Source organism: Amblyomma mixtum, chromosome 1 (assembly GCF_055824585.1).
Source record: "Amblyomma mixtum isolate Tamu chromosome 1, ASM5582458v1, whole genome shotgun sequence".
NCBI lineage: Eukaryota > Metazoa > Arthropoda > Arachnida > Ixodida > Ixodidae > Amblyomma > Amblyomma mixtum.
In genome coordinates, this window is record NC_143012.1 from 176,779,040 (window position 1) to 176,795,151 (window position 16,112).

The 16,112-nt window shown below is 47.5% G+C and overlaps 1 protein-coding gene across 1 annotated transcript in view; it reads left to right on the forward strand.

Moving 5' to 3' along the window:
• The window catches only part of LOC149370015 (uncharacterized), a 125,406-nt gene that overhangs the window by 72,389 nt on the left and 36,905 nt on the right, over window positions 1-16,112 (forward strand). The window contains exons 4-6 of the mRNA XM_089576791.1: window positions 3,340-3,408; window positions 6,263-6,289; window positions 13,892-13,990. Of these exons, the coding sequence (XP_089432917.1) occupies window positions 3,340-3,408; window positions 6,263-6,289; window positions 13,892-13,990 (195 nt within the window). The remainder of the gene's footprint in view (window positions 1-3,339; window positions 3,409-6,262; window positions 6,290-13,891; window positions 13,991-16,112) is intronic.

Consider the following 16,112-nt stretch of genomic DNA (forward strand, 5'->3'; position numbering starts at 1 on the left):
TCGCTTAATTTATAAAAGCTTGAATAGATATGAGCAGGTAATCCAGCTTTCACTAATTCTGAGGTCCGAAGTCGCGTTATTTTATTCAGGAGCTCTCGCCGCTTGTGAGACCGTTGCGTAGGCGTTTGGCTAAGTGTGGAAAATGTAATGAAATCGCGCATATTTTCCTATGAATAATGTAGATACCGCACCGCTGCGGTGGCTCAGTGGTTACGGCTCTCTGCTCTGGCCCAAAAGACGCGGGTTCGATCCCGGCCGCGGCGGCCGAATTTCGAAGGAGGCGAAATTCTAGAGGCCCGTGTACTGTGCGATGTCAGTGCACGTTAAAGAACCCCAGGTGGTCGAAATTTCCGGAGCCCTTCACAACGGCGTCCCTCATAGCCTGAGTCGCTTTGGGACGTAAAACCTTAATAAACCAAACCAAGCTAAGGTAGATACCAACAGCGGAAAGATACTATAGATAAACCTTTACCCCCCAGATACCTCTGACATGCGTGCGGGAAAAGCAGCTGAAATCGGTAGCGGTCGTGCTTACAATCCTGTGCATGAAATGTTCTTAATGGGAACAAGAGCAAGCTCAGCGCAAGGATGCTGAACACGTACTGGTGATCGAAAACACGCGCTCCGTCGGGACAACCTTCAGTCTGCAGCTCGCCTATCCAGTTACTACTCCACTGAGTCAAGTCAATAGATCTACATTCTGATGCATACTATAATCATAGATGATATCGCACGTAAAAGGCGACAACAAACGACACGACAGCGCAGAAATCTGCTTCGAAGTGCCGGTTTCCAGTCCGTACACTACCTGGTCGACTACTCTCGGATGTCACGTTAACGAGTAACTGCGCACAAGATAACCGCAGCACTGTCTGGAAGAGGGCAAATGTGAGTAGTAACGCACAGCACACACCCTCATACGTTAGCTGATGGAGCACAAAACGGCAGAAGCGAACACGTAAACATGCGTTCTATGCGCGGCGCCGGCGCGACCCGCAGTCCCTCGGGCCGCGCGCGCCGACAGATGGCGACTGGCGTCGAGAGTAGGCGCGCGTCCGCAGCCTGCGTGCGAGGGTAAAAAAATCTGGTCTATACATTGCCTGTATAGCTGGTAAGGCACATTGTCGGAAGTTGATCACGCGGGGTCACACACTCAGAAAGCAAGCTATTATAGCTTGCCGAGATGTGCCGTGCTTAGTACCAGAACGCTATAACCCAGTCGAGAAACACAACAGAAAAGTTCCTGTCAGCACAACAGATTTTTCGTAATGTTCTTGAACAGAAACATGTAGTAACAACAGAACTCTGTGTAGCTACTGCAGAAACGTGCTACGGAACTACACACTACAGAAATGTACTGCAGAAAAACTACAGCTACTGAGAAACACTAGGAAACAAAAATCTGTCCTTTCTTTTGCAAGACTGCAAAACATTTTTCGTACTTTTGACACAGTTCTGTCACTTTTTTTTTTTTACTGGGAACCACTGAGTCGGTGCTGCTTAGCCCGATAATAAAGACCCCCCTCGACCAGTTGTGCTTGAAGGAAACTCTTCCCTCTATGCGCGCAGCTGGCTGTTGTCATAAATAACCGAGACATGGCACTGGGACCAGAGTGAGCAGACGGGCTAGCGTGGAATCGTGAAAGCACAGTGCGCTGATATATGGAAGTTCTTGTGCCGCATTCGTAAGATCATAATGCTCCTCATTTTTGCAGTTGCCTGCAGGGCGCTAGCACTTCCATTACATACTTTTGTTCCCTTTATCTTTGATGCGATTCTACTTCCAAATGGCGAGCTTATTCTTTGTTCTTACTTAAGAAGCTGCTCGTCTCCCCGTGCACTCACCTAACACTTTGTATGCGGCCTTAGAACTCCGGCCACCAGTGCAACTGAACTTACGACGCAAGCGCAATATTTCAGCACGTTTGTTAACATAGGGCGATTAAGGCAAGTGGAATTGATGTCATATGTACGAACGACTCTAATCGCAGAGCACAAACTCCTGCAGTTTGCAATGGTGTCTATATTATGAAGATGAAGGGTCGAGAAGTTTTTTTTTTTTTTTCAGTACATAGCCCACAACAATAGAAACCATTTCATTGCATGACCACAGCCGTGGCCTAGACAATAAAGAAAAAAAAGCGGGGGCCTAAAGGTTTGCACACCCGCCACGCATGCGGGAGGCGCGGGTTCGATCCCCAGTGCCGCCAGGTACCCACCGGTGATACAATGTGTGCAAGCTTTCCCCTGGTCTGGTGTTCGGCTTCCTCAGGGTGAAATGCTTGGGAAATGGGTCTTTGACCCCACCTTGGGCAGAATAAAAAACTTAGCGCCTTGGCGCTCTTTGGCCACAGGTTCCCTTCCTCACTAAGAATTCACTATCATCATTTCGCAGTATGAATATCTCAGAAACGGCGCTTTGTTCTAATGGGAAAGCATTACATGGTTGATCGGAAAAGAAACCCCAAGTCGGCGTTCACCAGCAGCAGTGGTCCGAAAGTTACAAGATGACGTCAGCGTGCTATCAAAGAAAATTGATATATTTCTTAAGGCCCGGTGACCCGAAATTTTATATTGTGAGGCGAGCAAGCAACCAGTAGTACCCAAAACCATGTTGCTTCCTGACGAACAAAAGTGAATTTGCTGTATGCGTTTCCTTACGACTGTATGCTAATGGGTAAGTGTGTCATTAGAAACAATAAAAAAGTTTTGAATTTACGAATAAAAATTCAAAAAGTATTTTCGCATTCAAAGCACGTAATTAGTTTTGAGTGCCCACCGTAATTTTTCGTTTTGACTGCAAGTGCAAGCAGTCCCAGATAAAAGACTATATTCTCTCTCAAATAATGCCAGCGGCACAAGATGTGTTAAGCGTATTTCATTGCTTCGAGCACTGCACTTGTAGACAAGGAAGCTGGCGGCTCAAGCAGGACTACACGAGGCGCTGGAGATTACTAGCATGGAAGACGGGGATGCTGGCTCTTTCGTCTGAATATATTTTCTTGCATGAGCTTGGGGGTAGGCATTTTTTTTCACTGGCCTCTTCACACGCTGTATCTAACGCATTTGTTCCTCTTGGATGGTTTCTTTTTTTTTCTGTTAGCATTTGGCTTGCACCTGCAGACAGTGCCTGTCGATCTTTACTTGATCCGGTTGTATGCCCTTTTTTTTAAAATAAAACGCAGTCGTAAGCGAACGCTTTGTTAGTGTGCTCTGTTTAAACATACGTCACGTCGTCATGCGCCCTTTCTATAAATTGTTGTATGCACTCGTAGTTCGACAAGCATTCATCTCGTAACATCAGGACTGCGCCTTGAGGAGCACTGATTTATAACAAAGTGCGATCGTCTGCATCTTCGTTTTTTTTTTTTTCAGATAAGACGTCCACTCTCAAAACTTCCAGTGAAAGTAAGTACATATTTCATTGCCGACTGATTTATTATCCTGTGACAGGGGTAAATTCTGCGGGCATACGGTGCTGGGAAAGAGGCAGACCTTCGTTCAAAGCTGCATGCCGGCATATCCAGAAAGCATGGGACGCAAGGCTTTATACCCTTTCCATCTGTGCAGAATACTAACTATATTGATCGCACAAGCATGTTCAGCTGACAAGGCCATGGAAAGAGGTGCTTGTTATGACATAACTGACCAACATTCATCGAAACGAAGGAGTTAACGGGATGTTTTCTTCTTGCTCGTTTCAACAATGGAAAGTTAATAAAAGCCGAAGAAAAAACAACCACATGCCACCGGTGGAATCCAAACCCACGACCTCCGAATTTCGCGTCCGGCGCTCTACCAACTGAGCTACGGCGACGGTTGTCCGATCTTCTGCTTTCGCGGTATTTATTTGTGGTGTAAGCGAACCTTGAGAGTGTTCACCAGCGCCACCTTTTTCCATAGAGGCGGACCTACTGCGTCCTATATTACCGAGAGTGCCCCGTAGGAGCGTGATCGAACTTTGAGGGCGGAAGCTGTGAGAGGACCTTCTTATGCTTCCCATGGCATCAAGGCTGCCAGATTCGAGCCCTCGTTAAACTATTCAGCAGAAGAATGTAGTTGTTTCACGTGGCACTCTTCACTGCGCAGTGACCATGCGTGGAACCTTTTTTCTACAACATTATTCGCCTGATTTTTCCACTCATTATCACTCTTCTTTAAATCACTTGTCTTCCTTAGTGGCGTCTTTTGCATCTGATACCTCAGGTTTGGTTCCTTTGCTTTAGTAGTCGCCGCGGTGGCCTAGTGGTTATGGTGATGGGCTGCTGACCCGAAGGACGCGGATTCGATACCGGCCGCGGCGGTCGAATTTCGATGGAGGCGAAATTCTAGAGGCCCGTGTACTGTGCGATGTCAGTGCACGTTAAAGAACCCCAGGTGGTCGAAATTTCCGGAGCCCTTCACTACGGCGTCCCTCATAGCCTGAGTCGCTTTGGAACGTTCAACGCCACAAACCAAAGCAAGCCGTTTGCTTCATTGGCTTTGGAAGTTAATATTGTTTCAGTGTCATGTGCGAGAAAAAAAGCGTTTCCGAGAAAGGAGCTAAACTGGCGAAGCAGATGGACGAGTGACTGGCGCACAATTCTGTGCCTAGCCTTCTGTTGCACATGAGCTGCCCTTTAACCTCCATCACATTGCGCAGTCGAAACAAGAGGAGAATGCTCAGAGAATAACAAACCCTCCATCGTCGTAGCAGTGGGTCTTATTCTCCGCAAGGCAACGCTGTCGTAGCAGGGTCGCTGCTGAGCGGCTTCGCCGATCGTAGCCGCAGTGCTTGGCATAACGTCCTAACTGAAGCAACTCCGGGCCTATAAACGCTAGATTATGCGTGTTTTGCTTCACTAAATGTGACATTCTCTGTACCCTTTCCTCCCTCACGTTTGAGTCGTCGTTTACAAGCTTTCGGAATTCCAACGGTCGGCTCTGAGAAGTTTACAAAATTTTCTTTTTCCTTCTTGCCCCAGGCTATTTGTCCGTTTCATCACCAACTGTGAAGTTCCGCGAAAGATTGTTTAGACCGGCGATAAAGACTAAGCGACATGCTTAGGAAGCTTACTGTAGCTGAAGCTCCCACCTTCCGCAGTTTGATGGCACGAGGCGCAAAGAAACCCCCCTCGTGTTGTGATTATTGTGTAAGACGCTCTCTGAGTTAGGCTACGCACTCTCCAGGGTAGACACTTTGTTGAAGCCTTCCAACCTGCGACAAACCCTAAACGAAGGCAGCTGTAAGAAGCGCCTAGAGTTCACTAGAATGGTACCACACCGAACAGAACGAAGCCTAGGTGTACATCAATAAATCGCTTGGAAATCACACTAGCTTATATGTAGCGAAAATAACGGAACAATGGTAGTGCCAGCGACGGCGTTAGTTTGCTGCAGCGAAATAAAGTTGCACAAAAATGTATTATGCGAGCATTAGCTTAAGAGGTTAGATGTTTGGTTTGGTTTATTGGGGTTTAACGTCCCGAAGCAACTCAGTCTATGAGGGACGCTGTTGTGAAGGGCTCCGGAAATTTCGACCACCTGGGGTTCTTTAACGTGCACCGACGTCGCACAGTACACGCAAGAGGTTAAATGTGTTTGAAACAGTTGCACTCCGTTTTTTACGATATAAAGCCTCCATTTTACATTTTTTTTGCATTTCTAACAATGGTGGTAGTGGGCCAGTTATTTTACTGAGTTCTATCCTTTCCTTATTGCCACCCTGACTGCCTTAGTACGAACCAGGAAGGTTGTGAACAACATTGTAAAATCTGAGGCCCTATGTCGTCAAAAACGGAGCGCCACCTTCATGAACAACGAAGTTTTGATTTTTATTTTTATACTGCAGATCCAAAATAACAAATTATGTCATTGCAGGACTACTCATCATCAACATCATCAGCCTGACTACGCCCACTGCAAGGCAGAGGCCTCTCCCATGTCTCTTCAATTAACCCTTTCCTTAGTCAGCTGCGTCCACCCTCACCCCCAAAACTTCTTAATCTCATCTGCCCACCTAACTTTCTGCCGTCCCCTACTATGCTTGCCTTCTGCTACTATGCAGGACTACTATTCAGTCTTTTATTGCTCAGCTGCGCTTCTTAGGGACGTCGTGAACTGCTGGAGCATAAAAAAGCCTTTCTTCAGCAGGGTTGGCTGACAGTAATTTTTCGCAATATCCCTATCGCTGTCTACATGCCGAAATGTCGCTGTTCGATTGAAAAAAAAAAACAGGGAAGAAATAAACTCAAAATGTGCATGTTTTTGGTTCCTCTTCCAGGTACATCGTCCAGAAGTTCTCAAACAGGTAAGTAGTCTGTGAATCCACGAGGCTAATTCGAAAGGCAGCGCTGGCGGACGGCAGCCAAGGACGCAACACGCCAATGCAGTTGTGTCCACTTCTTGTGCTTGTACGCCTGCCCTACCTTTCTCAGAATGATTACCAACCAACTCTCCCGGAAACACACGTATACATCATTTACTTCTGCGCAATTGTTGCTTTTTTTTTAAGTAAAAATGTGTTCTGTGTAACGCCTTATTTGAAGACTATATATAAAAGCATGAGCTAATCTTGCTGGGGCAGCAAAATTTTGAAAATAGTAATTTTTTTTAAACTTCAATATTTCCTTCTCAGTGACAAGTACATCGCACTGCCTATACCTCTTAGTTCACCTTAATCACCAAAGAAGTTTGAAGCGTGACCTTTACACTCTACAACGTTCCGAGTTGTCGCATAGGCTTTTACCCAAAGTTCAAGAGTCTAAAAATGTACACGAGCAAGTCTCTTTGTTCACGCAATGATTAAAATCTTTCCAGGAAGTTAATATTCCTGTGCAGCTTACTGGTGCCTGTTATCTATTTGCTAATTTTTTTTATAAACCTCGTTTCAACGTGATTTTGTGCCACTCGGTTTAACTTCAGAGGTATGAAAAGGTATGCGTAAGAGTGCATGAATGAATGACTCATTAGACTTATTATTCGTCCTTAGACCAGTCATCCGTGGACTTGTCTGAAACACGTAAGTGTAGATAACTTGTGTCCTGTAATAAGTTCGCTTATACAACTCAGTGTTCTTGATCAATTAGGAATATTTTTGTAATAGTCCTTTTAGCTGAGTTTTGAATTAAGTTAGTAATTATTTATTAGCATCCGCAAAAGCGCAACATGCACAGCTTTCCTTTGTATCCGAATATCTGCTCTTCAGCGAGTGATGGGTGATTAGTCCCTTACTTCAGTTCTTCCTCCATCACGGAGATTTCCCCGAAAAAACTTGAGTTAACTTATTAAGCAATGAACGTTTTTTTTTTTTAAGCAATACCGCATTATCACGCCAGACGCATTAAAAATCAGTATAAAACTGTCGCCTCTACTCAATTCTTTCCGGTTTCATTTCGTCGCTCGGAGCAACCACCTTACTAGCTGATCCTTACGCAACCTATGGGTTTCACTACAAGCTCACTCGTTAGCCACACACAGTCACCTGGAACGTTCGAAGAATGTTCACTCGATATCAATAACTGTGCTACGCATAACAAGCGGATATGTAACAGACATATCCCTAGAAAGTCAAAACATACATGCGGTACGCAGAGATATGTACAGAGCGTGGCGGCATACAGCGCTTAGTCAAGGCGCTTAGTACGCTGTGCCACCAAGCAGTAACGAGTGCGAGGCCGATTTTATAGTGTGATGCCAGCGTCTCCTCCCTTTCGAAAACTACGTGCTGCCAAATTGACTCCGACCTTAACCGACGCAGCTTGCGGCCAGTCGGGGATTGTTTATAACTGTGGCAGAAAGGCACGCGGCCGGCATCCAAAGAATTAGGAGACGCTTAGGCACCGCCTGAGATCACGCGCAAGCGTGCGTGTACCTTCTTTTCGGTTACGATATTCTACGTCGCTATTCGTTATATCCATATTTTCGGCTACGACATACTACACCGTATTCGGTTACGACATGCACCTCTCTTCGTTACATCCGGTGCGTTCGTTATATCCGTGTTTTAGGTCACGACATGCTGTACAACTCTTCGTTATTCCGGTGCTGTTATATTTATATTTTCGGTTACGACATACTACAGCGCATTCGTTACATCCGGTTCTTTCGTTTTATCCATATTTTCGGTCACGACATACTACACCACCTTCTATTATCCAGTGCTGTCGTTATTGTTGTGTTTTCGGTTATGACATACCATAGCACATAGTTATATCTGGTGCTTTCGTTATATCCGTATCTTCGGTCACGACGTACTACAGCGAGCGCTCTTCGTTATATCGGCGCTTTCGTTAAAATTAGCTGCGAAACATTAGTGCAGTTAAACGCATCTCCATCATAAACACCAAGACGGCGACCGTGTGTTTCGTGCAGACATATTAGCGCACTGGTGTCTAAGCCATATTAAGGGACGCGCGTTGGAATGCTGAGGGGGTAATTTCTCTCCGTTCACTTTTCAAGCATTCATACCAGAGTCAGCTGGCGTTATTCCTGACATCTGTTATGACAACACAATTGCTATCCGAGGTCACTGATACACTCATTACGAGGCTTGCATAATTTTTCCGACGCGTTTCTGAGAACTTCCTCTCAATTTTAGGCCACGGCGACGGCTTTTCGACTGAACGAGCTCCTACGCTATCGCTTAAAACGGTTTTGCGGCCGCTTGGCGCTCCTAAAGCTGCCCAATGGCTGTGGCTTCAGTCACGCGCGCAGTTGTAGACACCTAGTGCAAATTGGTTTTTGAGGAAAGGAAATGACGCAGTAATTGTCTCACATATCTCGGTGGACACCCAAACCTTGCCGTAAGGGAAGGGATAAAAGAGGGAGCGAAAGAAGAAAGAAAGAAAGAAAGAAGGAAAGAAAGAAAGAGAGAAAGAAAGAAAGAAAGAAAGAAAGAAAGAAAGAAAGAAAGAAAGAAAGAAAGAAAGAAAGAAAGAAAGAAAGAAAGAAAGAAAGAAAGAAAGAAAGAAAGAAAGAAAGAAAGAAAGAGGTTAGTGGAGGGCTTTGGAATAATTTCGGCCACCTGGGCATCTTTAACATGCCCTGACATCGCACAGCACACGGACGCCTTTTGCGTTTCGCCTCCATCAAAACGCGGCCTCCGCGGTCGGGTTCGAACCAGGGAACTTCGGCTCCATAGACGAACGCGCTAACCTCTGAGCCCCCGCGGAGGGAGTACTTAGGGAATTTTACGCAGTACAGGTCAGTGCCGCCACCTATTGGCACCTGTTAGAATTACTGTCTGGGAGAGTCGCTGTATTTCGAGCGTCTGACCTTGGTCTGACCGCGTTTGCGCTAGTGTTGTCGTGTCTTAAGGGTTCCGGGGTCTTACTTTGGCGAACACAAATGTGCAAAGTTTAAGAGACGAGTAGCTGTTACCTGTCGAAAGGATGGAGTAACAAAGCCCCACAAAATTAAGGCCTCTAAAAAAAAGCTGCTCTCTTATCGTTCCGTATGGTCTGCCGGCGGTTATGCCGTGTGTCGCAGCAACAAGCTATAAACCGTCTGGCTGAGCACTGGGGTTTGTGTGGGGCTTCGGATCCGATTGCGCGCCTTCTGAGAGACTTATCTAGTTGGTCTCTCTAAAGAAGACGTAATAGCGAACACAAGAAGCACTTAGTGGCGCAAAATACAAGTTACGTATTAAGCTGCTTTTGTACGGCAATAATAGTGCGTTGTGGAATGAAAACAAAACATGATAATCCCGCTCACAAAGCGAGCGAGTGAAACATTTATTATTCCTTTTTGGTTTCGGTCCATTTAGCCGAGCAAGACAAGAAGTAAGCATTTTCGATTTTTTTTTTCATCCATTCCTTCCAGACTGCCGTTTCTACTCGCCGCGTAGCAAACGCCATAAGCACATATCATGGTTTCTCACATGCCTCCGTGCATGTCAGTTGCTCACCAATTCAGGAACCGTCTTCTCGCCCTGAGTTTAAGCAGCGATAACTACTCCTGCGAGTGAGGTGCTTTCGGTTCCAGCTCTATTTTTGTTTAGAAGTGAATCTCCTAATTTTTTTTTTTTTTCACCTGCGACTGCGCTAGCAGTGGCAACAACTTCAGAGGATCTGCTAGACAACCATGCTCGCTGTTCTATTCGCTTGCAGTTTTGGTCACACTGAAGGCCTCAATGCGCAAATCGCATTAATAATTAATTAATTTAAGCAGTGGTTTAAGGCCAGATGGGCTAAATCGTTTATCGCGAACTAAAGCTCATACGGAGTGGAGATTGCGCCAGAGCGGATCAGTGGCCAACGCACCTCACCGAAACGCAGTGCTTTTGCACCGGGTTGATCGGGTGGTTTAAGTCGACCTCCTAGGTGGTGCGAAGGTTCGGTCCCCTCATTTGTAAATAAAACGCTTTCTTTTTGTGCTATTCAGGTCTCGCTAACCTACAGGGGAAACAGGTAAACCATAGTGAGGAGAAAAAAATACGAATGACAAGAGCCATTAAGGCCCTCGTAACATGGAAAAATCATATTCCATGCCTTAAATCTTTAAGCTGCCATGCTTATGCCTCTGAACTCTCCACGTGGGCTTTAACAAGGCGTCTAGAGGCCGTCGAGGGCCTCCGCATGCCAACATGACATCACTTAGATGAGCTGGACCTGCAAGCGGGCTTCATGTAAGAGGAGGTGACTTGCAGGTTCACGCCGACACCTGCCGGCTTGATCCTCTTTCTCAATGGGCAGTACTTACATAGTCACCGGGAAGATAAGGCCTTGCGGAGGGCTTCCGTTCTCTTCTAGGTGAAGTTTTTCTTGCCTAATAGCCATTAATCCTGATGTTATCGTTGTGGTACATCTGCGACTGCAGTTCAAATGAGAACCGAAACCATGTGTTCTTTTTCGCAATTTCGTTTTTCATTCCTGCTTCAGTGACGTTATTGTGTGAACTTCATGCTTTGACTGATTCACTTTACTGTCTCCAAGCGATGGCGACCGGAACATGTGGTGGGTCTGTCTCTCGGCATCTCTCGTGCTCTTCACCATCACCATCTTCGTCGTGGGGCTGGTGCTCTTCAACGTAGGTGAGCGTACTGCGCTGGACGAGCGCACGCAGCGTTGGCGCCCACTGCGTCACCACGTCTCAGCTGTCAGTGTAAGCAGGATGAGTTCCACTTTTATCGGGTCGCACTGTTCAGGACACCTAATGCGCAGTCAAAGAATGCATTTCCTCGAGGACATCACGTTGCTGTCGGAATGCCTCTACTCGTAACTGTGAAATTCTGTTAAACAACGGACCACAAATTGTGCGCCCTCCGCTCATAATCATGTTACAGTATGATACAGCATGGGCTCATAGCTCCTTCTTGTAGCCTAGAAGAGAACACTTGTAAAGGACAGAGATAGTGTAGAGGGAAGCTCAAAATTCACGGGAACACTTAATTCCATTACTTGTTGGCAATGCGACAGCATTAACAGCAATTCATGCCATTGCCGGAAGAGATATCACTTCCTGTCTGGTGACGTCACATACCTCTACCCAATGTGAATGCTTCCCTCTGGAGGTGTGACTTCCTCCAGCCAATGAGAATACTTCCGTCTGGTGACATCACTTTCCTCCAGCCAATGGGAATGCACCGGTGTGTTGACGCCACCTGCCTCCAGCCAATGGGCGAATTTAATGACACACGACCCATTTTGGCCTCATAGGAATGCTTCAAAGTTCACGTCACATAGGTACTCCGAGATGAGAAAAATACAGCTAAGCTGAAAGTAATAACAGAGTGTAGTTAAACAAGCGAAGGAGAGAATAGTAGAAAAGAGAACTGTGTTTGCCCGCGCCTCTTCAGACAAGATGGCGGCCCCGGTGGCACCAGACATTAACATTTACAAGGCGTTTTCTTCATCTTAGTCTTTGCTAATGTGGAACTGTAATTCTTCCTTTTCCTTTCTTTCTTGACCTGCCCTAAAAATGGATTCTCTTTTTGTCATCTAACCTTCCGCGCACTGTCTGCCTTCTTAATGCATTCGCTGACCTGTCTCCTCTTTTCTTCACACTTGTTTCTGCCATCAATTTGTAACGTCCTTACAGCTCGGGGCTGGTAGGGCGCACTCATCATGCAGCAACAGACCTGGAGAGGACGCCTCAATTTCGTACCTCACATACGGCACTCTGAGCGCACCTTTCGTGCATCACGACTGGCAGTATTATAACAGGCCCCTTTCAAGAAACCCTCCAATTGTACGAAGGGAACCCAAAAAAAAAACCGGATTTCTTGCATAAAAACTTTAATTATTAACTCTTGCACAAAATTCCCTCAGTCACCTTCAAAGTTCTCTCCATGAATTGCGATGCACTTGTCAAGTCTTTTTTCCCACTGTTTGAAGCATATCTGGAGCTCTTAAATTTGATATCGTCCAGTGCCCTTTGCGAAGCTGTTTGTACGGCCTCCACATCACCAAAACGCTTCCCTTTTTAACTTTTCTTCATTCTCGGAAAGAGAAAAAAGTCGCACGGGGCTAGGTCTGGGGAATATGGAGGGTGGGGAACGACAGTCTATCCCCGAGAGGCCAAATAGTGGGTCACTCGTAAGGCCGTGTGTGCGGGGGCGTTGTCGTGAGGAACGAACCAGTCACCTGATCGCCAAAGTTCCGGGCGTTTCCTCCGCACATCCTCTCGCAGACGTTCTAAAACTTCCAAATGAAAGTGCTGGTTAATAGTCTGGCCAGGGGGAACAAATTCTTGGTGCACAATTCCGCGAACATCAAAAAAGACAATGATCATTGTCTTCACATTCGACTTCAACTGTCTTGCTTTTTTTGGTCTCTGAGAGTTGGGAGACTTCCACTGGCTTGACGCTTGCTTAGTTTCTGGGTCATACCCGTAACACCAACTCTCATCACCTGTAATGACTTTGGTCAAGAAGTTTGGATCACTTTCAATCTCTTTTTTGAAGTCCCGGCTCAAATTCAATCAAATGTTCTTTTGATCCAGTGTGAGAATGCGAGGAACAAATTTAGCGGAAACACGTCTCATTTGCAACTGTTCCGTCAAAATTCGCTGACACGAGCTTCAACTCACCCCTGTCTCTTCTTAAATTTGGTCAATCGTGAAACGACGATCTCCGTTCATTTTTTGACGGATTTTTTCAACGTTTTCATCGCTTCGAGACGTTGAAGGAGGCCCAGTACGAGCATAGTCTTCGACACTCATCTCACCACGTTTGAAGCGCCCTAACCACTCGAAAACTTGTGTGCGGCTCATAGCATCCTCTTTAAAAGCCTGCTGCAGCATTTGGTAAGCTTCCTTTGCCGATATTTCAAGCAGGAAACAAAAGTTCAAACACACTCTTTGTTCTTTTATATTTGCCATAAAGATTTCGCAGGTTCAACAAAGGCGGCAAAGCGAAACACAACACTACGCTCAAAAGTTTGCCTACAAATTTATGTCCTCAGCACAGCTGTTTCGTGAAGGTCTCTACTAACCCCATCTAGCGGTAGAACTCTCTACTACGTCTACGAATGTCTGCGCGCTCTCAGTTCGGTTTTTTTTTGGGTCCCCCCTCGTATGCTACCGCATATGAAGCCCGTAGAGGCGTTTTCCTGGCGTCGTTGTTGTGTCGCTGTCATTCTCAGAAAGGCGGTGGTTTTGGGAGAAGATCTTGGAGCCCCAAATTGACATACAAGTGCGGGACGGATCACGTTCGAATCTTCATGAGATCTAGCGCAGACTTTCTAGTGGCACTTTGCGCTAGCCATCGGTCGGCAGTCGATCTGTCGACGAACACATGCAAGATTGTCTATGCGAGCGGGTCACACTATGGGTGTGTATAGCGTAGGCGTCGGTGGGGAGTGGCTATGCTGTCGCTTTGTCACTCGTAAGCAGCGATTAAGTGTTCCCCTTTAGGGGTAATTTTTTGTTCCTGCCATCCGGTGATCCCTTGTATTCGCTTATGCTGCCGCAGCTGCCGGCGGGAAAGAGGCAGCCGAGGGCGAAGGTGAAGGCTTCGGCGACTCCGACGGCCCTAAGTTCAACGACAAGCGCTTGACGGCCGCTACGCCAGGTGAGATCAACAGCTGCACGTCTCTTCACCGTCGCTCCTCTGCCACTTCGCTGAAAGACAAGGAGATGGTGTACTGGCTTCACTCCGTGCATGCGGTCTCCACACGCACATGCTATAAGGGGAAACTATTCACAGCGGGAGGTGTTCAGAGCCAGCTTGGTGTTTCCCAAGCCAGCAGCTTGGGAAACACCAAATCAACTCTCACGTGAATACAGGGTGGTCGTCGTCATCCTGAGCACTCGTAGTAACTTCGTCGTCCGCTAGCAGTTCAGTGCCCGTGCGTAATGTTTTTTTACCTTAAGGTGTCTAGCAGACTTCTTTTACGGCTAGGTGTTTATGCATGAAATTTGAACAAGTAAACCGGCGTGTCTGTTTAACACGTGGATGAGTGAATTTGTTAGCACCGAAAATGCATCCGCCGATATCTTTTACTCTTGATCGCGTGCAGCAGAGCATATCTGGAGTGCGCGGTGTGCGGAAGTCAAACTTCGCGTTTTTTAGAGATGATATTGTCACCAACAAACGGGTGAAGAAATAGCCCAGGTTCTAATTAGACGAGGTGGGCGTGCCAGCCAGCAGGCAGCTCGAGCGAGGAAGACGACGATCTTCGATCACCTCGAATGCCCAAGGCTTGGCAAGTCCCTGCTTAAACAGTTCGGCCGCGGTACGGCGCCACTGATTGGTCGGACGGTGGCATTGCTCCCCCTCTCTGAAGGGCACCGACTCGGTGCCGCAGCAATGGGCAGCACGAAGAGAAGGGACGCTGCATGTGTCCGGCGGCAGGTGTAGACATGCCTGTAGCGCTAGCGGGCGTGGTATGGCTTCATCCGTGCGACATGGACAACTTCGGAGGTCGGCCGTCTGGAGGAGCGAACTGTTCCTTGGGGAAGGACCTCATTGTTCATCTCACTTACTTGGCGGAGTACTTCGTAGGGGCCGAAATATCGGCGCAGAAGCTTTTCGGAGCGTCCACGCATGCGGATTGGGCTCCAAACCCAGACTTGTTCGCCGGGCTGGTAACTAACAGCTCTGTGGCGGAGGTTATAGCGGCGAGCGTCGTGGGCTTGCTGGTGCCGGATGCGCTGTCGAGCGAATTGGCGGGCGGCCTCGGCGTGACGAACGAAGTGGTCAGCACCCACAACAGTTGAGGTAGTACTAGTTGGAAGCAACATTGCATCCAGCATGGTGGTGGCTTCGCGACCATGCACTAAACGAAACGGAGTGAAACGTGTCGTTTCCTGTAGTGCAGTGTTATAGGCGAAAGTGACGTAAGGGAGTATGGCATCCCAGTTCCGGTGGTCTGCGTCAACATACATGGAGATCATGTCGGCGATCGTCTTGTTGAGCCGTTCGGTGAGTCCGTTCGTTTGAGGGTGGTAAGCGGTTGTTTTTCGGTGACTCGTGCCGCTAAGGCGCATAACCTCCTGTGTGAGGGCCGAGGTGAACGCCGTTCCCCTGTCAGTTATAACGACGAGGGGGGCACCATGACGAAGCAAAAAGTTTTGAACGAAAAAGTTCGCAATTTCGTCAGCGGTACCACGGGGAAGAGCTTTAGTTTCACAGTACCTGCTGAGGTAGTCGGTGGCCACCACAATGTAGCGGTTACCCAGCGAGGACTGCGGAAAGGGGCCGAGTAAGTCCATGCCGACTTGGTGGAAGGGGACTTGTGGCGGATCAATGGGCTGTAGTAGTCCGGCAGGCTTAGTCGGTGGCGTCTTGCGACGTTGGCACTCGCGGCAAGTTCGGACGTAACGCTGTACAACTGCCGCAACCCTGGGCCAGTAGTACTTTTGGCGTATCCGCGCCAAAGTGCGAGAAAAACCCAGGTGACCAGAAGATGGGTCATCATGGCACGCCTGCAGGACTTCTTCGCGCAAAGCCGCCGGTACGACGAGCAGATAGACAGCTTCCGTCGGGCGGTAGTTTTTCTTATACAGAACGCCATCGCGCAAACAGAATGACGACAGACCACGTGAGAAGAGTCGCGGGGGCGACTCTGCGCTTCCTTCAAGATACTCAATGAGAGGCCGGAGTTCACTGTCGTCTCTTTGGTGTTGAGTGAGGACGGACGTGGAGATGGCGCCGAGAAACACAGAATCGTCGTCGGGATCAGCTCGGCTTT